The sequence below is a fragment of the Lactuca saligna genome, chromosome 7, assembly GCF_052625555.1.
Source record: "Lactuca saligna cultivar CGN05327 chromosome 7, ASM5262555v1, whole genome shotgun sequence".
NCBI lineage: Eukaryota > Viridiplantae > Streptophyta > Magnoliopsida > Asterales > Asteraceae > Lactuca > Lactuca saligna.
Window position 1 is genome coordinate 46,717,018 of NC_136423.1, and position 23,694 is coordinate 46,740,711.

General features: G+C 37.8%; 1 protein-coding gene across 1 annotated transcript; it reads left to right on the plus strand.

The window, feature by feature from the left end:
• Window positions 1-296: 296 nt before the first annotated feature.
• Window positions 297-6,240, plus strand: LOC145006897 (uncharacterized). The gene is made up of 2 exons (XM_078965921.1): window positions 297-389; window positions 5,845-6,240. The coding sequence occupies exons 1-2, from the start codon at window positions 297-299 to the stop codon at window positions 6,238-6,240; spliced, it is 489 nt and encodes a 162-aa protein (XP_078822047.1).
• Window positions 6,241-23,694: the final 17,454 nt, after the last annotated feature.

The following is a 23,694-nucleotide window of genomic DNA, read 5'->3' on the forward strand; positions in this document are numbered from 1 at the left end:
ATAAAGAGTAAAATTTGGACCTAATTTGAAAAGGTTTTGTTGAGGGAGGGACTGCATGTTAATTATTAGGACTTAAGTTGAAGGGTTTTTGGATGGATGGGGTTAAAAAGGTAAATTTCGGATTTAATTTGTAAGGGTTTTTAGATGGAGGGGTTAGAATGATAAAATATGGGATCTATTTTGAAATTATTTATGGAGGGAGGGGCCATAGTTGTCATTATGGTATTGAGTTTAGAATGGTATTCGGGTATTTATGTGCCTTGTGTACCGACTGTGCCTTGTATTCTTGGGTTGTAATGGTGATTTTTGGCCGGAAAAACCTATCGCCACCACCTCACGGTGGTGGCTGCCATTCCAAATCCATCGTTGATGCTGCCATGAACCACCAGGTGGGTGGCTATAGTGTATAGTGCAGCCTGAAGTGTATGTATGTGTGTTTTGTGTGGCTGGAAATTCAAGATCATCCGCCACCACCACCATGAGGTAGTGGTTGTCACCGTGGGCAGCCATGTGTGTGTGTGTGTGTTTATGTTAGTTTGTGTGTGTGTTACTTGTGGTATTTTTCATTGTAATTTGTACCAAAAATTGGAATAATGGAAAGAAAATCAAAACCACCACCGTGACGTGATGATTGCCGCCACCGGCCGCCGTGTCGGGTGTCGGTGTGCCTCCTTGTATTGTGACTCGTTTGGGATGTTTAGACAAGGGACTAAAACCTTAATCGGCCCAATAAAGCTCTAATTGACCTACAATCCCAAACATGTGACTAATGGGCCTAATGAACCCTAATTGATCAAAAGACCTAGCTATTTGGCCTATTGGCCTAAGATGGGATTGGAAACCCTATTTATGGGTTAGAGAACCCTAACATTTGATTTATGGGCTTGGACTTATCGGGACCCACTTTTGGGCCATTGGAATGGAATTGTGTATTTAGCCCAATCACACCATATGATTTATTTAGAAGAGTGATGGACTTAATGGATTAAGTCCTTAATGGGTTAAGTGAGAAACACTTAACCCTAATTGTCATTTTATGTGAAACCCTATTTTCACTTAGGTTTATTGTTGGGCCTTTCTATTAGGCCTTGATGATTTGGTTATTCGTGGGCCATCCAAGAATAATTATATGGACTGGAATAAGTTGATGGGCTTAGGGTAAGGCCTATATAAGGGATTAGGCCCAATTTGGAAAATTAAGCCATAGATGGGCCATAGTTTGGGGATTAATGATTATATGATATTGGGCCATTAGAATGTTAATTGTTGGACAGGAATAAATGGTTGGGCCTTAGAGTGAGACCATGTAAAGGTTTGGGCCAAATTTGGAAAATTGGGTGATATGTTAGGCTTTAACTCATAGTTGACTGTTGGGCCTTTGGTTTGGGCCTAGGGCTTGGATCAAGATAAGATTGGGGTAAAGCGGTCTTTTATGCCAAGCATGGGCTTATGGTTATGTATTGGAACTCAATTATTAACTAGGTGTTATTTTCATGTTGACAGTTCGGGAACTTGTCATCTAGCAGCTGAGGTTGGGATTGCGGGACTTCAGCAGTGTGAGGTAAGTTACCTTCCAATAGAAGTGGTTCTAAGGCACCAAGGTCGGCCCAGTAGTAATTCATCATAGTTGAGATGATTGTCTTTGTTATAATTGGCTGGTTTGCCACGACCTGTTGTGTTCTATGTGCCAATATGATATGCTATATGTGACAGTGGTAATATAAGGGGAATAGTCCCCTGATTCGGTCGTTAGGACCGAAGGGTAGGTCGGACACCCCAGATATGTCTGACACCATGATTATGATATGTTATTATGTGATGGTGGTAGGGGTGACATAATCCCCATGACCAGGTGAGATAGACCGGTAGGCAGGCAGGCACCCTGGAATGGTCTGACACGGGTAGGTCAGCACCCCAGAATGGCTTGACATGGGTAGGTCAGCACCCCAGAATGGCTTGACATGGGTAGGTCGGGCACCCCAGAATTTCTCCGCAGTATGTATGATTGTATGGTATGTGGTATGATGGGGAACTCACTAAGCTTTGTGCTTATGGTTTTCAGTTTTGGTTTCAGGTACTCGTTTTCAAAGGAAATAAGTCGGCTTGATCGCAGCGCATCATACTATGTGTTCCGCACATGAGATCTCTAGGATTACACTCTGATATGATTTCATGATAACATGTTTGACTATTGACACTTTGGTTTTGACATGAGATGTTATTATGGATGTTTTATTACTTATGGTTTCATAATAACTTATTTAAAAATGAAATTTTTGGCCTTAAATTTTGGGATGTTATAGCTGATTTGCACCCCATTGAGAGGTCACACTCTTCTTCGTCAAACGGGTCAAGGGTACAACAGTTTTGGAGAAATCCTGGATACATCTCCGATAATACCCTGTTATCCCAAGAAACTCCTGATCTTGGATGCTTTTTTCGGAACCTCCCAACACATTGCTGCCTCAAGCTTGGCGAGATCTACCAAAATACCCTATTGGTTGATGTGCCCTAGACAGTGAACCTCACGCAACCAAAACTCTCATTTGGAGAATTTGGCATAAAGCCTCTCCCTCCTCAAGGTTTCTAATGCCTCTCTCAAATGTTTCTCGCCCTGCTCTGTGGTCTTAGAATAGACCAAAATATCATTAATGAAAACAATCACAAACTGATCCAACGTCGGTCTACAAACTCGGTTCATGAGATCCATGAACGCTGCTACAACATTGGTGAACACAAATGGCATCACCACAAACTCGTAATGACCATAACGAGTTCTGAACGTCTTCTTTGGTATGTCTTCATCCCAGATCCTCATTTGATGACACCCTAACCGAAGATTAATCTTAGAAAACCACGATGCACCCTTAAGATGATCGAACAAATCATTAACCCTTAGAAGCGGATAACTGTTCTTCATCGTTAGTTTGTTCTACCTCGATAATCAATACACATCCTATGCAAACCATCCTTCTTTTTCACGAACAAGATCGATGCTCCCCAAGGAGAACTGCTCAGACGAATGAATCCCTGGTCTAGAAGCTCCTGAAGCTGTATAGACAACTCCTGCATCTCAGGTGGAGCTAGATGATATGATGCCTTAGCTATCGGAGCCATACCAGCCACTAAATCAATACAGAACTCCACTTGCCTCTCGGGAGGTACCCTAGGTAAATCGTCTAGAAATACATCAGGAAAATCTAGCAGAATCGGTACCCTGCTCATATCTGTTGTGGCGTCTGAAAGATCTAGTATGCTCAAGAGTCATATTAAAATGATATTTCTAAATAACATATGATCCTAAGGGTCACACTAACAACAACTTGATATAAATGATTTTTTTATTAGAAATTGATTTTAATATATATTCAAAAACTCTTATAGAAAATTGGGAAAAATATTTATTTCAAGGATATAATTATTTTACAATACAAGTAACACATAATTTCATAATGTATGAATTAATAAGTCATGTACAACATTTTGGACTAGGTAAGCCTTTTGTCGTTTAGCGAAAAAAAAAGTTTATAGCTGATAAACTTTGATTTTATAAAATATAAATATTATCTTTTCTAAGAGCATGTCCGACCATGCATAGGGAAAAGGAGAAGCATGACTTTATTATTTGTTTAATCAATAGTATTCAATTTATGGTGCATGCATGGGGGACAAGGTTGTCAAAGTGTTTAACGGTTAAGGACTCTTGGATTAACCTTCTACTTTAAAAGGATGGAGCGTGCTTTCATTTTGATCACTCATTCCTTGCAAAAAAGGTTAGAGCTCCTCCCTCCCCTCTTCATATTCTCACAAGTCTTGCCCTTTGAAGATATTTGTTACTTTCATAATCTCTTTAAGTCATAATATTGTTTGACTTCAAAGCTTAAGAGTTGTAACTAGCATCACATCAAGGTGGAACATTGTTGCTGTCTCAAGGGTTCATCCTCAATCCATAAACTTCCAAGCTTCCTCTGGAGGATTCAATGTGCTTCAAAGGTTGTTACCACTTCTTCCTTCTATGGTTATGTTTTAAATCTTTCTTTTACTTGCAAGATGATCCTTGGTGGGTGATAAAATGTTTATGTTATTTATAAAACTCAAGTCTTTCGTTTGCCAATATTTGTAGTTTTTGAAACTAAGTTTTAAAAAAAACCCAACAATTGGTATTAGAGCCACCTTGCAAGTTTGGTTAGATTTTTTGATTTATGGAAATCTTAGTTTTTGGAGAATATGCATAACTTGTTTTTGTATAAATCAAGTTCATACATATTTTCTTTGACAACTTTATAATTGTTATTTTATGTGACAAAACTTACATGCATTTTTGTCACTTAAAGCTGTCTTAGAAAAACAATGGTTGTTTTATGTTTATATGTATTTTAGAGTGCATAAACAAGCCTTGGACCATTCATAAACTTTGTAATAAAAGTAGCTAATTTTTATTCTTGTTATTTTTTATGTAATAGATTAGTTTTTGACTATATTTTTTATGAAAAATATAACAAGATAAAGATAGAGGACATTTCTTGGAGAACCATATAGATCCACGGCTTTATAAAGATTTTATAAAATTTCATAACTTTTATAAAGTTTTTATAAAATTACAACAAAGTTGGTTTTCATTGCAAGTGAGAGCTTGAAGATCACATGAAGAACAAGTTGTAATATTTGATCCCTTTGTACCTTAGAAAAGACTTAACACTTTTGTATTGGCTCACAAAAGTTTTATATAGTTTAAGGCTTATTTATGTCAAATGCATGTTTGTGTTGTTTTTTTTTTTCAAATAAATATTTTGTGTGGTTGATAATTTAGATTTTCACAAACTCAAACTATTTTTTAGACAAAATAAACATCACATGGAGTTTGGATTTCAAAATATAAAATATGGAAATTAGGTGTAGCATATTCTAGCCATAAAATAAAAACCGGTTTTATAACATTGTTAATTACGACAACTTTTGAAATATTGAATTATAAATGTAAAAAATCGTGTTTGTATAACTTATTTAAACTCCAAATTATTATTTAATAAAAGCAAGTGTTATTAAACAATATTAAAAGGTTCAAGATGGCTCAAACACAAACTTAATACTAGGTATTAATTTTAAAATTGAACCAAACTGAAATATAAAAACCGGGTTTTTTATAAGAACCTTAAAAGTGATTTTTTTAGAAAATTGATACCATGACATATTAGATTCATGCAATTGTCATAATATCACATGTTTTATGTAGACTAATAAAACATTCAAATCCCTTTTTCAAAATGCAAGTCTATTCCATCAAATTTTGGAAACATTTGCACATCACTTGTATAATGCTAGTGGGATAAAAGATACCTAACCATTAATATGATCTTTCGATGCCAAAGTATTTTTGAGATTTTTATAACCAAGTTATAGGCCAATTATACAAGTTTCTCTAATTGGATGACTTGATTGGAAACCTCTTGTGATAAATGTCACCGAAGCAAGAGTGTTCCAAGGCATAGATGAGACCACACATGTCAAATTAACAAATAGATTGTTAAGGGTATCATACATCTAGGAGTTACAAATGGTGTAATTAATACAAGTTATTTACCTTGTTAAAATTGAGTAAATGGGATAAATGATACCTAACAATTTATTTGATTTGTAACTTGGATTCTAGACTTTAAATAAATAATGTTTTTTTTGGAAACAAAAAGGTATTGTTATTTAAAGAATTAAATACTAAATGAAAACTTTGTTAAAACTACTGTAACACACCACCAAATGAACATTCAGTCAATTCTTGACAAATAAAAACTTAACCACTCCAATTTTTTGGATTGGAATAGAAATTTAAGAATAGTTTTGAAACAGGAAAAGAAAGACTATGTCCTTGAAAAACAAATCCCTGATGAACCAACTGCTCTCCCAAAGGCTGCACATGATTCATGGCTAAAGCATATAGATGATTCGCTTGATGTTTCATGTCTTATGTTTGCGTCTATGGTTCCCGATCTTCAGCGGGATCTAGAACACTACACTTCCTTTGACATGACTGAACATCTCAATGAGATGTTTGGTAAACAAGCTAGAACCGAAGGGTTCATAACTATGAGAGCACTCCATGCCATGAAAATGGAGGAGAGTGGGAGTGTGAGCACAAATTTTCTCAAGATGAAAAGTAACATGGATCAAGTGGAGAGATGGGGCTCTCAATATCCACAAGACTTGGCTATAGATATCATTCTGGAGTCTTTGCCAAAGTCTTAAAATGCTTTCATTGTGAACTAAAACATGAGTGGGTGGGAGAAACCTATCTCTGAGTTGAACGGGATGCTAAAAACTACAGAAAAGAATATCCCAAGTAAAACCCCCAAATGCTCATGATTAGGGAAGGAAAGGTCAAAAAGAACAAAGGAAAGAACTTCAAGGGAAAACAAAAAACTGGCAAGGGAAAAGGAAAGAAAGCTCCCCAAAACCCACCACCCAAAAAGAAGGAAAAATTTACCAAAGATGACACATGCTTTAAGTGTGGAGTTGTTGGGCATTGGAAAAGGAATTGTCCTAAGTACCTTGTTGAGTTGAAAAACAAGATGGTTGATGAAGGCCCTTCAAGTGTATCCATTTTTATGATTGAAATGGGATTGTTTACTTTTTCATCTAACAATTTGGTGTTAGATATTGGTTAGGGAACTGATATGTGTAATTTGTTGCACGGGTTCAGAAAGAGTAAAGAACTGAAAGCAGACGGGATGGTATTACATGTCGGAAATGGAGCACGTGTTGTGGTCCAAGCTTTAGGGCATTTTGATTTATGTTTACCATCTGGTCTGTACTTGACATTAGACAACATGTGTTTAATTACTTCTATTACTATAAAATATCATTTCATTTTCACGTTTGATAAAATCTGTTTATGATTTCAAATTTGTTGATGATAACATTCACCCCTTCTTGAAATGAATCTTCTATTTTGAGGCTAGACCAATAAATGGAATTCATGAATTAAACCTAGATGATACCTCAAACAATAAGTCCCTTTATCATGTTAACACCAAAAGGCTCAAACTAGATTTGAACCAAACATATCTATGGCATTGTTGCCTTGGACATATAAACAAGAAGCGCATATCCCAACTCCAAAAGACTGGACTTTGGGGGGCAAATGACATTGAGTCATTTGACGTATGTGAATCTAGTTTATGTGGCTAGATGACAAAATCCCCTTTCTTTGGAATAAGTGAAAGGGCAAGGGTTTTATTAGGCATCATGCACATCGATGTATGTGGACCTTTGAAAACAATGTCTAGATATGGTGAGAGATATTATATCACCTTCACCAAAGACTTCAGTCGTTTTGGTTATGTGTATTTGATGAAACATAAACATGAAGTATTTGAAAAGTTTAAATTGTTTTAAAGTGAAGTTGAAAATCAACTTAACAAAGCAATCAAAATCCCTCGTTCGGATAGAGGAGGTGAGTACTTGAGCCAAGGGTTCCAAGACCATCTAAGGAGTCATAGGATTATCTTACAACTCACTCCACCTAGAACACCACAACTTAGTGGTGTTTCTGAAAGGAGAAATCGGACCTAAGTTAATATGGTTCGATCTATGATGAGTCGAAGTACACTTCCTCTTTCATTTTGGAGTTATGCTTTACTCACCACAACATGTATCTTGAATATGGCACCAATTAAGAAGGTAGATAAAACACCTTATGAGATGTGGTATGGAAAACCTCCATAATTGTATTATATGAAAGTTGGGGATGTGAAGCTTATGTTAAACAAGAGACCTCCAGCAAACTTGAGCCTAGATCTTCCAAATTCATCTTTGTAGGATATCCTAACGATTGTTTAGGATATTACTTCTACATCCCTACTAAGAATAAGATCTTTATTTCACGAAAAGCTGAATTCATAGAAAGTAGGTTTCTAATGGATGAGGATCGTGGGAGATGTGTGGAACTTGAAGAAGATCAATAACCTCAACCCGATGCATCTTTAGTTAGTACTGAACAAGAGGTTGTTGAAGATGAATAGATCATTGTCCTTCAACCTACTGAAACACAAGATGTTTGCTGATCTGGTGGAACTCGTCGTGAACAAGAGAGATATGGATTTCTCATTAACGAGTGCTTCGTAATGATGAATGCTGATGAGGCAGTCAGTGTAACGCCGTGTTTCTAGGCTAGGCATTAATGTTGATGTAATAGTCTAGGTTAACCTTTGTAATTCGTTTTGAAATAATAAAAATGTATTATTTGAGTATTATGTGTCTTATGATTAATTGTGTAACTTAAATGAATTAAGGATGAAAATAAGTGATAAAATAAATTGTTAGATATACCCAATATCTATGAAGGAAGTTGTAGTGGTCGTGACAAGGTTTTCGAATATATAAAGAATGCCGGAATTCGAGTTAAAATGAATAAGTTATGACCTGTCAAAGTTTCACGACGGAACCGACATGACATCGGGAAACGTAAATAGTAAATTTACGATAGAGCGATATTTAGCCCTAGAGATCTAAACGAAAGTTGTGGAATGTATTAAACTGAGTGTGTGCACAAAAAAGAACTTCTAAATCTGACTTCGTATGAGGAAGTTTTGATTTTTCGAAGTTTCGACTTAGCAGTATGCAACCCAAAGTTCGAATATGAGATCGAGTGATTTCTAGCTAGAACAATCTAAAAGAGAATCGAAGATCTCGTTAATAGTAGTTCAACGGTAAAAAGACAAACGAAAACGGACATAGGATGAAGAAGTTATGAATTTCTAACGGAGTTTTCTATCCTGGCCTACTAAAAATAATATAATAAAAATAAAGTCAAAATTAACCGACGGAGTCTAAAGGAGAGTTGTAGAGCATAGTGTCACCTACGCGTGGATATAAAGAACGTCGAAAAGAGAGCTTGTATGCAGAAGATGTGAATTTTTGAAGTTTTTAAATAAAAAATAAATAAATAATCCGAAGCTTATCTGGAGGGAACGCCCCGCGTTCAGAAGGGGAACTCCCCGCATTCGCAATACTCGGCCTCGGATTGGCTGTGTCACCCTCTAGTCGCATAGCCCATCACTTCCGAATCTTGGTAAACAATGATGCACCGGAACGCACTGCGTTCAGGGGCCAGACTCACCCTATAAATAAGATGTGAGGGCAGCCGGATTTGTTGCTAATTTTCATTTCTTTCACCCCTTTTTCTTTCTTCTACTTTGCAAGAAATACTCCTGAAGTCCCGGTATCATCCCGACACCCGAAGCAAGTCCTGAAGCCCCGAAGATCCCAAGAAGAAAAGAGTTTCCAAGTCGAAGCTCTGCCCACAAGAAGCCCGGTTTCTGAGAGATATCCCAATTTCATCGATGAATTACTACTTGAAGAGCCGTAGTGTTGTCCGATAATCAACTTATCATGTGAGTGTGTTGTTACTTTCTTCTAACACATAAATACGAAGTATTTGCATAAAATACATGCTATGTGTTTATATGGTATGTGCTATATGTCATGTGCTATTTGAAATGAGTATTGATTGAATGTTTTATACATGTTTTATGTTGTGTATATATATATATATATATATATATATATATATATATATATATATATATATATATCTTTAAAAAGATGTTGGGTAGAATATGGGTAGATAGTGGATGTGTGATGAAATAAAATGATGAGAGGCCTCGATGTTGTTGTTGATCTAGTCATCTTGCGGAGTATGGATGACGACCAAAGACTCTTTTTTGACAGTCCGGTGGAACGCTGGTAGGTTCATAACCTGTATGTGTTGTGAACGATGTGTTCACCGACGTACTCTATCCCCCTCATGGTTGCCTTTAGGACATTTATTGTTGAGGAAGCCCCTTTGCAGTAGTGTCCATCCCGATGAAAAATCCTAGATTAGGTCCCTTGTAATAGTTGTTTTAGGGATGTAAAGTGAGAATAACTGGAATAGGTAATCAGGTTATTGTTGGTTGGTGAAATTATATATAATTATTTATTGTAGGTTGAAAACCCTATATGCTCACCAGGCATCCAAGTCTGACCCACTCAGTTTCTTTGTGCTACAGGTAGTGGTGCGAGAGCATAAGTTGGACAACTTGTGAAGATTTTTTTGTTTATAGACTAGTATTTCTAAATAACTGTTGTAAGGTCTATGTTGTACTGTTTATGCTATTTCTCTGTATCGGAACATGACACCCCGAGTTTTGTTATATAATGAAAACATATTTCTTTAAGAAATGCTTTGATAAACTTTATTTTACCATATTGTGTTTTTTGAACAAAATCCATCACTGTTTTAATCAAATGATTACTCTAAAATTATTTTAAAAGCATAAATTAAACTGATCTTTTCTGGCCGTGAATTTCAAGATGTCACAGTTGGTAGCAAAGCATTAGTTTAAGAGAACTAGAAATTTGTAGGATTCCTAGACTTAAACTTAGAATGATAAGTGGAGATTGTGTGATGAGTGTCTGTTATATTTTAGACACAAGCACAAGAATATTTTAGGAAAATGCCTAAAGTGATTTTATGTGCTAAATGTTATATGTTTTCCATATATGATATTATTTGTTCGGATCTATGGTCTGTTGCCGACCGGATCTGGAAACCTTATGTGTGTAGGATTCTAAGCGTATGACTACGATATTAGAACTAGCATGTAAACGTTTTGGAGTGATATGGATGATTTAATTATCTATTGTGAATGAGGATCTAAATTCACCTTATTAGGTGTATAGATCAAAAATGGCAAGAACAAGAAGCGAAGTTTGAAACGCGAACAAAAACAGGAATTAACCACTGGTGATTGAGCAAGCACATGTTGTAGCAGCAGCACCTGAGCCAATGACTATGGATGGGGTACAAGTGATGATGCAAATGATGTTGGATCGTCAGATGGAAGAAGCTAGACGTCTGCTTTAGCACAATCGTGAAGAACCTTCAATTCCAATTGAACAAACCAAAGTAAATGAAAGGCACTCGGATGGGGGAAACTTTAGTGGGATTATTGGTCAAGCCAACCCACCGATTGTTAGGCAAAACAACTTGGATGGAGGAAACGATGGGTTTGGGTGTAAGTAAAAGGATTTCATGGTATCCAAATGACCATGTCTATCCGGACGCCCGACGCTGGTAGAAGTTATAAACCGGATCTCTAAAATGGAGACGATGTTTGAGAGTTGCGAATACAGCAACAGATAGAAGACCGCTCTTACGATCCCTTTGTAAAAATCTGGAGTATTGAGTTGGTGGAAGCTGTTAGCTGACTCGATGCCCAAGGGAGAAGCTCACAAGATATCTTGGGAAGACTTTGTGGTGCAATTGAAATTGCAATACTGCTCAGAGCAGGACCTTCTGGAAATCAGTAATGAGTTTCAGAATTTGAAGAAGGGAAGGATGAGCATTACCGAATATGCTACAAGTTTCATAGAAAAGATGAATATTAGCCTATAATTAGTTCCAAAAGAACTCTCAAAGGTCAACAAGTTTGCTCGTGTTTTACCAGCGGACTTTGGTCCCATGGTTAAGGAAGCAACAACTTTGAAAACCGCCATCGGGGCTGCTAAGAATGTTGAAACTCAGATTAGGGAGAAGGTTCTAGAGAGGTCATAGGTTGGAGATAAAAGGAAGTTCGATGGACCCTCGGGGTCGATTAAGAAAAATAAATTCTCGAAATCTGGTCTAAGAGGAGGAGGAGGCGAAGCGAAATGGTGCGAAAAATGCAAGAAGAAGCATCATGGGAAATGTGACGGGGAAGTCGCATGCTTCATATGTGGAAATCCAGGACATTATGCCAATGAATGCACTCTTACCAAGAAAGTTTGCTATGGGTGTGGTGAGGAGGGGCACATCTCAATAGATTGTCCGAAAAAGAAGGAGGCAGAAAAACCCAACATTCCACCAAAGCCAAAGGCGAGAGCCTTTCAGATGACACTGGAAGCTGCAAAAGAAGAAGCTAATGTCGCTTCAGGTACCTTTCTCGTAAACGAATTTCCTGCCCAAATTTTTTTTGACTCAGGAGCCAACTACTCCTTTATATCGCTTGAATTTGGTAGAAAACTAGCTTTGCCTGTTGATAGACTAGATAATGCTTTATTAGTCGAAGTCGCTACTGGAAAATTTGTACCTATTAGCCATCGTATGAACAACATCTTAATTTATTTGAATGGGAATAAGTTCCACGAGGAATTATTGCCTATTGAGTTAAATGGTTTCGACATCGTGCAAGACTCATTTATGGTGTATGGGGACAAACGCAGAGTGAACTCTGGAATCATTTCCATAATGACAGCCATAAAGTGTTTGGCCAAGGGTTGTACAACATATTTGGCATTTGTGATTGATGCAAAGATGGAGAAAAAGTAGGTGCAGAGTATTCCAGTGGTGTGTGATTATCCGAAAGTATTTCCCGAAGATCTTCCCGGATTACCGCCTGTTAGACAAGTGGAGTTTAGAATTGACTTGTTACCCGGAACGACGCCAATAGCAAAAGCACCTTACAGACTAGCACCAACGGAGATGAAGGAATTGATGATGCAACTTCAGGAGTTATTGGAAAAAGGTTTCGTTAGACCTAGTTCATCACCCTGGGGAGCTTCGGTGTTATTTGTAAAGAAGGACAGAAGTATGAGGATGTGCATTGATTATAGAGAGTTGAATAAAGCAACGATAAAGAATAGATATCCATTGCCAAGGATTGATGACCTGTTCGATCAGCTTCAAGGCTCAAGTTCCTTTTCAAAGATCGATCTTAGGTCAGGATATCATCAGCTGAAGGTAAGAGAGCATTAAATCGAGAAGATTACATTCAGAATACAATAGGACACTACGGGTTTTTGGTTATATCATTTGGACTAACCAATACTCCAACAACGTTTATGGATTTAATGAACAGGGTTTGTAACTCATTCCTTGGTAAATCTGTAATAGTGTTCATAGATGACATTCTGATTTACTCAAAAATCCAAGAGGAGCATGGTAGACACTTACGAGAAGTGTTGGAAGTCATAAAAAAGGAGAAGTTGTATGCAAAGTTCTCCAAATGTGATTTTTGGATTCGAGAAGTCCAATTCTTGGGTCACGTGGTCAACCAAGAAGGAATAATGGTTGATCCAGGAAAATCAAAGCTGTGATGAAGTGGGAACAACCAAAAAGTCCCATGGAGATCTGAAGCTTTCTGGGATTAGCACGATATTACCAAAGATTTATCCAAGGCTTTTCTTCGATCGCTACTCCGTTGACAGCTTTGATCCACAAATGATCTACTTATGCTTGGAATGATAAGCACTAAGAAGCATTCGAGTTTCTAAAGTAGAAGCTATGTGAGGCACCGATTATTTCTCTACACGATGGAGTTGAAGACTTCGTTGTTTATAGCGATAAGTCTGGTGTTGGATTGGGTTGTGTTTTGACCTAAAGAGAAAAGGTGATAGCATATGCATCTCGACAACTGACAGAGCATAAAAAGAACTATCCCACTAATGATTTGGAGTTGGCAACGATAGTTTTTGCTCTAAATATATGGAGGCATTACCTCTGTGGCACGAAGTGCAAACTTTTCACTAATCATAAGAGTCTTCAATATCTATTTAGTCAGAAAGAATTGAATATGAGGCAACGACGCTGGCTAGAGTTACTTAAGGACTACGACTATGAGATACTTTACCACCCCAGTAAAGCTAATGTTGTCGCTGATACTCTCAGTCGGAAAGTCAATTTTGAAAGAAAAAGGCCAAGAGCGTCGAAAATAGAAGTTGTCTCAACCATTGTGGAAAGTATAAAGAAAGCTCAAGAGGAAGCTTTTGAAAGGAATGACCGGAAGCAGGAACGTTTGGGCAAAACGTTGGTGTTTGGTACAAACGGTCATGGACTGAAGGTACTCCAAGATTGTATTTGGGTACCTAAGTTAAGAGGAATAAGAGGTCTTCTGATGGAAGAAGCTCACAAAACCATGTACTAAATTCATCCTCGCAGCACTAAAATGTATAGGGACCTGAAACCCAATTATTGGTGGTCGACGGTGAAGCTAGATATTGCAAAATACTTGGCCGAGTGTGTGACCTGTGATAGAGTCAAGGCACAACATCAGAAACCATACGGGAGTTTAGAACCTTTGTCTGTACCTATGGGTAAATGGGAAGACATTGCTATGGATTTTGTCACTAAACTGCCCAGAACAAAGAACGGTCACGACATGATTTGGGTGGTCATTGATCGCTTCACTAAGAGTGGGCACTTCATAGCGGCCAATGAGAAATGGTCTATGGATAAGCTTGCGATAAGTACAACTTACCATCCACAGACTGATGGTCAGAGCGACAGAACGATACAAAACACTTGAAGATATGCTGAGAGCATGTACCCTAGAATTCCAAGGTAATTGGGATGAACATTTACCTTTGGTAGAATTTGCCTACAATAATAGTTTCCACTCGAGCATTAATATGGCACCTTATCAAGCTTTGTACGGACAGAAGTGTCGTACACCATCTTGTTGGCTTGAGGCTGGGGAAATACAGTTTATGGGACCGGAGATAGTCCATCAGATTGCTGAAAAGCTGAAAATTATCAGGGAAAGAATGTTAGCATCTCAGGATCTTCAAAAGAGCTATGCTAACAAGAAAAGAAGACCGGTGACTTTTGAAGTTGGAGATTTGGTTTTACTTAAAGTCTTGCCATGGAAGGGACTTATAAGATTTGGTAAAAGGGGAAAGTTGAGTCCAATGTTTATTGGACCATTTAAAGTTCTTCAGACGATTGGGAACCAAGCTTAGAAGCTAGAACTACCAGAAGAATTGAATGGTATTCATAACACCTTCCATGTGTGTTATTTGAGGAAGTTCACGGGAGAAGTTCCTGACATGATTCCAATTTCTGAATTAAATATTGATGAAAATAAGAGGTTAATTGAAGAACTAGAGGCAATCATTGACCGCAAAACTAAGAATTTGCAACGAAAGATGGTCGAATTAGTGTTTGTCCGTTGGAAACATACGAATGGATCAAATCTCACATGGGAAACGGAGAGTGACATGATTAGTCACTATCTGCATTTGTTTGTTGATGTGTGATTCCGGGGACAAAATCATCCTAAGGTGGAGAGAATTGTAACGCCCGTGTTTCAAGTCTAGGCATTAATGTTGATGTAATAGTCTAGGTTAACCTTTGTAACTCGTTTTGAAATAATAAAAATGTATTATTTGAGTATTAGGTGTCTTATGCTTAATTATGTGACATAAATGAATTAAGGATTGAAATAAGTGATAAAATAAATTGTTAGATAAACCCAATATCTATGAAGGAAGTTGTAGTGGTCATGACAAGGTTTCAGAATATATATCAAATGCCAAAATCCGAGTTATAATGAAGAAGTTATGACCTGTCGAAGTTTCGCAACAGAACCGACACGACACCAGGAAACGTAAATAGTGAATTTACAATAGAGCGATATTTAGCCCTAGTGATCTAAACGAAAGTCGTAGAATACGTTAAATCGAGAGCGTGCATAAAAAGAACGTCTAAATCCGACTTCGTATGAGGAAGTTAGGATTTTTCGAAGTTTCGGCTTAGCAGTATGCACCCCAAAGTTCGAATATGAGATCGAGTGATTTCTAGCCAGAAAAATCTAAACGAGAATCGAAGATATCGTTAATAGTAGTTCAACAGTAAAAGACGGACGAAAAAGAACGTCGAATGAAGAAAATATGGCAAATGGATGTCAAAACCGCTTTTCTAAATGGACACTTGGTAGAAGATGTCTACATTGTTTAGCCCGAAGGTTTTTTCAACCAAAAGCTTCCTAATAAAGTGTGTAAGCTTAAGAGATGCATTTATGGGTTAAAGCAAGCATCTTTAAATGGAATCATCACGTTGATGATGAAATCACTAAGTATGGTTTATTGGAAATGAATATGAATATTGTGTTTACATGAAAACTAGTGGGAGCTCGGTGACATTCTTGGTCATATATGTGGATGACATATTAATCATGGGAAATCACATTCCAAGTTTACAAGGTGTCAAGACTTGGCTTGGAAAGTGTTTCTCAATGAAGAACCTAGGTGCGGCACAATATATTCTAGGAATTAAAATCTATGGAGATAGATCAAAACGATTAATTGGTGTAAGCCAAGGTACATATAGTGAGAAAGTATTGAGACAATTATATGTGGAAACCTCTAAGAGAGGATTTGTACCCATTGCACATGGCATTGTACTAAGTTCATCTCAATGTCCTAGCATAAAAGCTGAATGTAACGCCCCGATTCTCAGGTATTGTTTTTGATATAATATTTGGCTTGATTTCAAGGTCTACACGACGAGTTTTTTTCCCCACTCGTCGAGTAATAGCGGGTTGGTCCAAGTGTTTAAGTGACCTACTCGCCGAGTCCAAGAAGGGACTCGACGAGTAGGAGCTGGTAGATGAAACCCTAATTTCCAGGGTATTGCACCCTATTTAAAGGATCACTGGCCTCCCCAGCCTCCCCTTTACAGCCTCTTGTCATTACAAAATCCTAATTCATGTGTGTGTATGCTACATTGGTGTGTTTAAACTTCGAAGAAGGATTTTGGTTAGAAAAGCTTGGGGAACAAGTGATTAGAAGCAAGGAGCTTGCGGGAATCATAGATCTATTTTAGTGGGCACCCTTTTGAAGGTATTAAACTGTTATCTTGGGCTCATTTCATCTTAGATCTCATTTGGGTGGATTTTTGGAAGCTTTTCTTGTGTTTGAGCTAAGATATAAAGTTGCAACTTCAGATCTAAGCTCTCTTGGGTATCCAGGTCCATAAAGTTGCTAGCTTTGTCAAGCATGAACCTTTCCTCAAGTGTGAGACTTCTTTACAAGCTTAGTTTGGTCATTTTAAGACTTTAGAGCTTTTTACGTGAAAAACATGCCTTGGGAAGTTTGATCTACAATTTGGAGCCTTAGCATGGGTTAAAAAGCATATGTATTAAGGACTGAAGGGACTTGGAGAGTCGCATGGTCGACTCAGCGAGTCCGATGAAGATTGTAGTGAGCTCGGTGAGTCAGATGAGTGACTCGGCAAGTCGGCTAGGGTTTTAACAACCTTTGGATGTATGAACTTGGCGAGTTGCAAGGGGAAACTCGACGAGTCGGCCAAGGAGTTTACGACCACAAAGCTTAGGAACTCGACAAGTCACTTTAGTGACTCGGCGAGTTGGCGAGTTATGCAAGGAACTCGGTGAGTATCTGAGGTTAGTCGATGGCTTTAGTTCAACATGGACTGTTGACCTTGACTGATGACTTTGAATTTGACCAAGGTTTGACCAGTAGACCTGTGGGGACATTTTTGGGAAATTGGAAATTTACAAGTATGGTTCAAATGTGAATATAGGTGGTGGAGTTTGTGCCGGAAATCCGAGAGCTTGAGTTTATCTTCGAGTCGACAGTGTGAGGTGAGTTATCCTTACTATACTAAGGGGTCTAAGTCACCGAGGTCGGCCCATTGGATATGATTTCATAGCAGTTGGTAGTATGTTGAGTATGATTTAGTGTTGCATGTTAGTTGCCATGCGAGTTAGGTAGATCTGTAGGACTACCTGTAGTATCATGTGATTATCTGTATATGCATTAGTTGTATTATATGTCAACATATTATGTGGGGTGGGTTGAGGTGATACTGCTCCGTGTGGTAGCCAACAAACCTAGGAGCATTCCAGATACGAGCTGAGGGATACTCGTACCGTGGGCTCAGTGGCAATCCACATGTGAGCTGTGGGCTCGTAAGGCAATCCAGACTCACATTGTGGGCCCAAGGGGGTAATCTTGTCTGTAACGTTGTGGGCTCAGTATATTTTGTTATTTTTATATGTATTATATGCAGTGTATCGGTATCTTGGGGGAACTCACTAAGCTATCGGGCTTACAGTTTCAGTTTATTGTTTCTAGTACATTAGGGGATCGCGACAAGGCGAAGGCATGATCGTATAGCTCCTCATGTTTTGTTTATGTTTCTTAGAAAAACTCTGATATAGACTTTTTTGAAAACAAATTTGTAATAACTGTTTGTTTTAAATGTTTTGAAAAGTTTTAAATTGGTTTGAAACTTTTGGGTGATACAAGTTGGTATTAGAGCCTTGGTTTGAGTGAATTGGAGGAACACTCGTGTGACTCCAGTCTCAAATCAATGAAAAGATTTTTAAAATGGTTTTTTTTTCAAATGTTTTTCAAAATAAGTAAAGGAGGATGCAGGGTGTACGATCAGTCGGATCCAGTAAGTAGACCCCAAAATACCATACGGTTATTTGATATTGTGATATGTTAGAACAACATGCTAGTACTAGGCTAGGGATCTTCAGGAATTTCATGATAGAATTTCCTAAATACATGATGCCTGCTAGCCTAGGGTTTCCTTATATGAGATTGACATCATTACTGTAGTTACTTGTGTATGTATCACGACTGTACATAATTAAGATCTTATAGCCTGAGAATGTTTGATTTGGCCTAACGTTCTGTTCGTGTCGATTAGGGACTGAGGGTAGGATCAGATATTCAAAAGTATATAGGGTCCAACATTATGTATGGCTAGCATATGCTAGTGCTGTAGGGTTGGTGGAAGTTTCATGAATGAGTGGGTTATGTTAGGTCGGTTGGATAGTTGTGAGATAGTTAGCCTTCCTCTAGGGGTGAGGATGAGAGATCGACCTCCATATGCATGTGTTTTGTTAGAGGGTTGTAGTGATACTTGAGAGAAATATGGATAGGTGTGGAAGGTAATATGGGCTCGTACTACTAAAAGCATAGGACCCATACGCATAGCAAGGAAGTTACAACCCCTAGGGCTTAGATGGGAGTTGGTTCCCAGTTATTTATGTGGATTATCTAATATCTTTTGGTATGTTTTAGAATGGTGATGACGAGGCGCTTTGTAACTGGATCCAGATTTGGATCAGGATTAGGAGACGGAGGCCAGGAGAGGCTAGCAATACCTGATCCTGTTGTGTAGACGTGGATATATGAGTTAGACGCCAGGATCGAGAAATCCTGCATGATGAGGTTGCCACTTTGTTCCGGGCTCAGCTACCGGAGATGCTTGGGTCTATTAAGACCACCATGGTCGAGCACTTTGATGAGTGATACACAACCCTTGCAGAGACGGCTGCCGCTGCAGCTGCAGCGGCTGTAACAGTGGCAGGGGGAGGAGTAGGAGCCACTTGGGGCTTCCAGTATAAGGACTTCGATAACACGAAGCCCCCTACGTTTGATGGGATGCAGGACCCCATCAAAGCTATGAGGTGAATTTCAGATGTTGAGGGGTGTTTCTTTACTTGTTAGTGTCCTACTGACCAGAAGGTCAAGTGTACTATGAACCTGCTAAGGTATAGGGCCAAGGACTGGTGGAGACTGATGACTTGGTCGTACACTGATGATCAAAGAGCTACTATTACTTGGGAGCAGTTCAGGGACATGTTCCACGACCGATACGTTCCACGCGTTGAGCGGGAACGGTTGTCACATGAGATTTTGAGTTTGCGACAGGATGTGGAGTCAGTGACGGAAATCACCCGTATGTTCACAGAGAGGGCGTTGTTCTGCCCAGAGTTTGCTTTCGAGCAGGCTCAAATCTATAGGACAACCTGTAGTATCGCATGAGTTAGTGTTTCATGTTAGTTGTTATGCCAGTTAGGTAGATTTGTAGGACTACCTATAGTATCATGTGATTATCTGTATGGGCATTAGTTGTATTATATGTTGACATATTATGTAAGATGGGTTGAGGTGATATTGTGTCACACCCCCGAACCAGACGGCGGAAACGTACGGGGGCTTGTGCGTGACTTCATCTTGAAATATCATTACAGTGAATATAATTAAAACATAACATCATCATCATCATCATCACACATGTAATATAACAGCATTCATTGTTTACATCGAGTATTATATTTGAATATTACATGCCAAAATAGTAAGACTATGATGAAACAAAATATCACACAATATCCATTAGTTTGTTTCGTTCATCCTGCTTCAACGGTTTCCTGAGAATACAAGCTATTTTGAAAACGGTCAACATAAAAATGTTGGTGAGTTCATAAGCATGTTTGTGAAAATGATTTGTATAACTTTGAGAACCACCAGAAAATCCGATATTTTCTGAAAATTGTTTAGTGTGTTAGTGTTAGATCTTGTATTAATGCATGTATGTTATTGTTTATTTGACTAAAAAGGTAAACAGAATGTAGAGAGAATGTAAGAGCATTTAAATAGAATGTTCCCAGACAACCCGATGTTGCCTGTAAAAAAATGGTCTTCCGTAAACTTCACAACGTTAATTTCTCTAAGCGAGCCACCATAACCATACTAAATAATGACAATTTCACTTATCTTGGCATCGTTGGAAGCCGGTTTTTGACTTTGATTATAAGGTTTTCATCACACTAGACTAAGTTAGTCTAATTGTAGCGAACATCTGAGGTGTGGGGTGTCAACCCCATATATATCTATACACAAATCCCCGTTCTCCCTCCAGGAGACTCTGGTTATAACTACAGGCTACGATCGTACACTTAATAGGTGCCAACCGACATAAACTCACTAGATCCTTAACCGAATTTATGCGAAGAAAAAGGTATAAACTCCTTCCAGGGCCAATGATCCATGTAAGTGAACCACTAAGGCATCGCTAAACATGTAAATCATTCAAGACCCAATTGGAATGAGATTATATAACATGGGCCCGGAATATATATGAAAGGACAACTAAGGCCCATTTCACATGTAAAGTATTTACAGGCCCAAATGACACACAAATAGTATCCAAGGTCCGTCGCACATGTTAATGGGTCAATGAGGCCCAATAAACTTATACAGGACCTCTCACACATAAAAATGGCCACTAAGGCCCAATAATTGATAAAATGATCAAATTAAATCCATTTGTTGGTTTATCATTGGTTTTAACTCAAGTATTCACTAAAATAGCATAAAAAGAACGCATATAAAACCCATTCCACGCCCAATAAACATGTAAGTGGACCACTAAGGCCCACTATACGTGTCTATTATTTCCAGGCTCAAAGGAATATGAATGTCTATCCTAAGCCCAATATACATGTAAAAGCACACTAAGGCCCACTAAACATGTATATTATTTCCAGGCCCAATAAGGATATGAGTATCATTTTTAACCCGTTTGCTATTATTTTGGTTATTTTAACTTGATTATTTACAAAGTTGATATAAAAGCCCACTTTTTGTAAAAATGACGTTCTTGGCCCAATAAGCCAAAAATTTACAATTAAGGCCCAATTTTTGTAAGAATAATACTTTAGTCTACATTTTGTTCAAAAGTTGTGTTGATGACTAGTTTGTGGTAAAAATAACAATTTAAACCCATTTTTGTCAAAAATATCATTTTTGGCTTGGTTTTTGTGAACATACACATTTTTCTGGTTTTTGGCTTTTCCGACCTAGTTTTTAGAGAATTTATAGATAATTCATCGTAAGCTGAAATTTGGATCCGTAAATTCTGGAAGTTTGCAAATTTTGGCTACTTTGTTCACAATTTTTCTTATAATTTTTGATGGCCTCAAACTAGTGTGAAATTACTCATCTTCACATGTTGGTCCAAAATTATTTCAAATATGATAGACAGTTTTGTAAAATCCGCCAAAATTTGTAGAAAATCGTATGTAAACGTGAGAGTAGTCATTTTAAAGGTATAAATCTGAAATTTATCCATGTAAAACAGTTTTGAAAAATACTTCCATTAAGAGGGTCAAAACAGTCTGAGATTGGACTAAAACTTTCCTATTAAAAGCTATTTTGTGAGTTTAGTTTATAGATCTTTGAACACAACACTCATTTTTGCTATATCAAGTGTAGAATTCCCAGATATACTAGTTTACATGTATTATGTTTGATAAAACGTACTTCTCTCAAGATTAATATAAATATCCAAGTGATAAACTTCAAGTTCTTGACATATTTTTATATTAATGAAGTAAGCAACATATAATCACCAAATGACTCAAGAAAACACACATAATCATGCATATACACATAGATCTACACAAAGCAACTTGTATTCTCCCCCCAAAATCATCTGAAAACTGAAAACAAGGGGTATAAACTCACCTTGGGGTTGATGGTTTGGTTTTTGGATGAAGAAAGAGAGAGATTTCGATCCTAACAAGCTTTCTTGAGTAGATCTTGAACTTAGAGGGTTCTAAGAACATGATCCACAAATATATGGATGTAAGAGGAGATCTTTGAAGAAATCAAGAAGTTAAATCATAGATCTAAGCAAAAACTTACCAAAGATGACGATCTAGGTGAAGATCCTCTTGAAATTACACACCAAACTCGAGATTTTTGATGGAAGAAGGAAGAGGTTTTTGAGAGAATTTTTGAAAGAGAAATGGAGGTGGTGAGAGGGTTTGGCCAAGAGTATGGAGAGGAGGGAGAGAGATCATAATCTTGTTATTTGTGAGGTAATACCTAGTCTTGAAACATGAGATTTTACCATAGTTATATGGTGGTTAAATCTTCATTCATCCTTTCTTTCCTTTTTTTTGATTATTTATTTATCTATGACCGAGAATTGGGCTTGAGAGGTAAAAAAAATTACTTTGGGCCCAATCTTGGTCTTTCCTTGAAATCATAAGGCCCAACAATTTTCTTTTCGGCTGATTAAGCTCTTAAGGTGGTTTATGACCTAATATGACTTAAAAAATGGGTTATGGTCCACTAGGGCTAATTTGAGTTGTTATGGCCCAATATGCCCATTAAGGGTAAAAATAATATTTTAGGCCCATTATGGCCCAAAATGCTAAAGTTTTATGAATGTGGTCTATTTAGAGCCCAATTAGGGTCTTTAGGCCCAAAATAATTCAAGTTGACGGTTTATTGGTCCATTAGGCCCACTAAGAGAGTCCTAGTCCATAGTGAAATTGAATCGGGATGTTTAGGGTTTTCAACCCTTAGTTGAACATATGAGATGTATTTGAACGAGAATAGAGTATAGGTTTTTACAATGGATGATGCTTACAAGGGAATATAATTTCCTAACAAAATGCCAGTTGTGACATTCTGCTTCGTGTGGTAACCAACAAACCTGGGAGCATTCCAGATACGTGTTGAGGGATACTCTTACTGTGGGCTTGGTGGCAATCCACATGTGAGCTGTGGGCCTAGGGGGTAATCCAGTCTGTAATGTTGTGGAGTCAGTATATGCTGTCATTTTTATATGTATTATATGCAGTGTATCGGTATTTTGGGGGAACTCACTAAGCTATCGGGCTTATAGTTTTAGTTTATTATTTCTGGTACATTAGGGGATCGCGACAAGGCGAAGGCATGATCGTATAGCTCCTCATGTTTTGTTTATGCTTCTGCGAAAGTCTCTAATATATACTATTTTGAAAACAAATTTGTAATAACGGTTGGTTTTAAATCTTTTGAAAAGTTTTAAATTGGATTGAAATTTTTGGGTGTTACACTGAGCTAGACAAGATGAAAGATATTCCATATGCTTCTATAACTGGATCTATCATGTATGCCATGAATTATACAAGACTTGATCGTGCCTACGCTATGAGCATGGTAATCAAGTTCCTAGGACATCATGTATGACTTTTTTTTTCACTAGCAGGGTTATATGTTACTGTTTGTATGGGCATAGCAGGTGGGGCCTAAAGACAGGCAGGACCTGGTAGAAATAGATTTGTATACCGAGCGAGGCTCGAT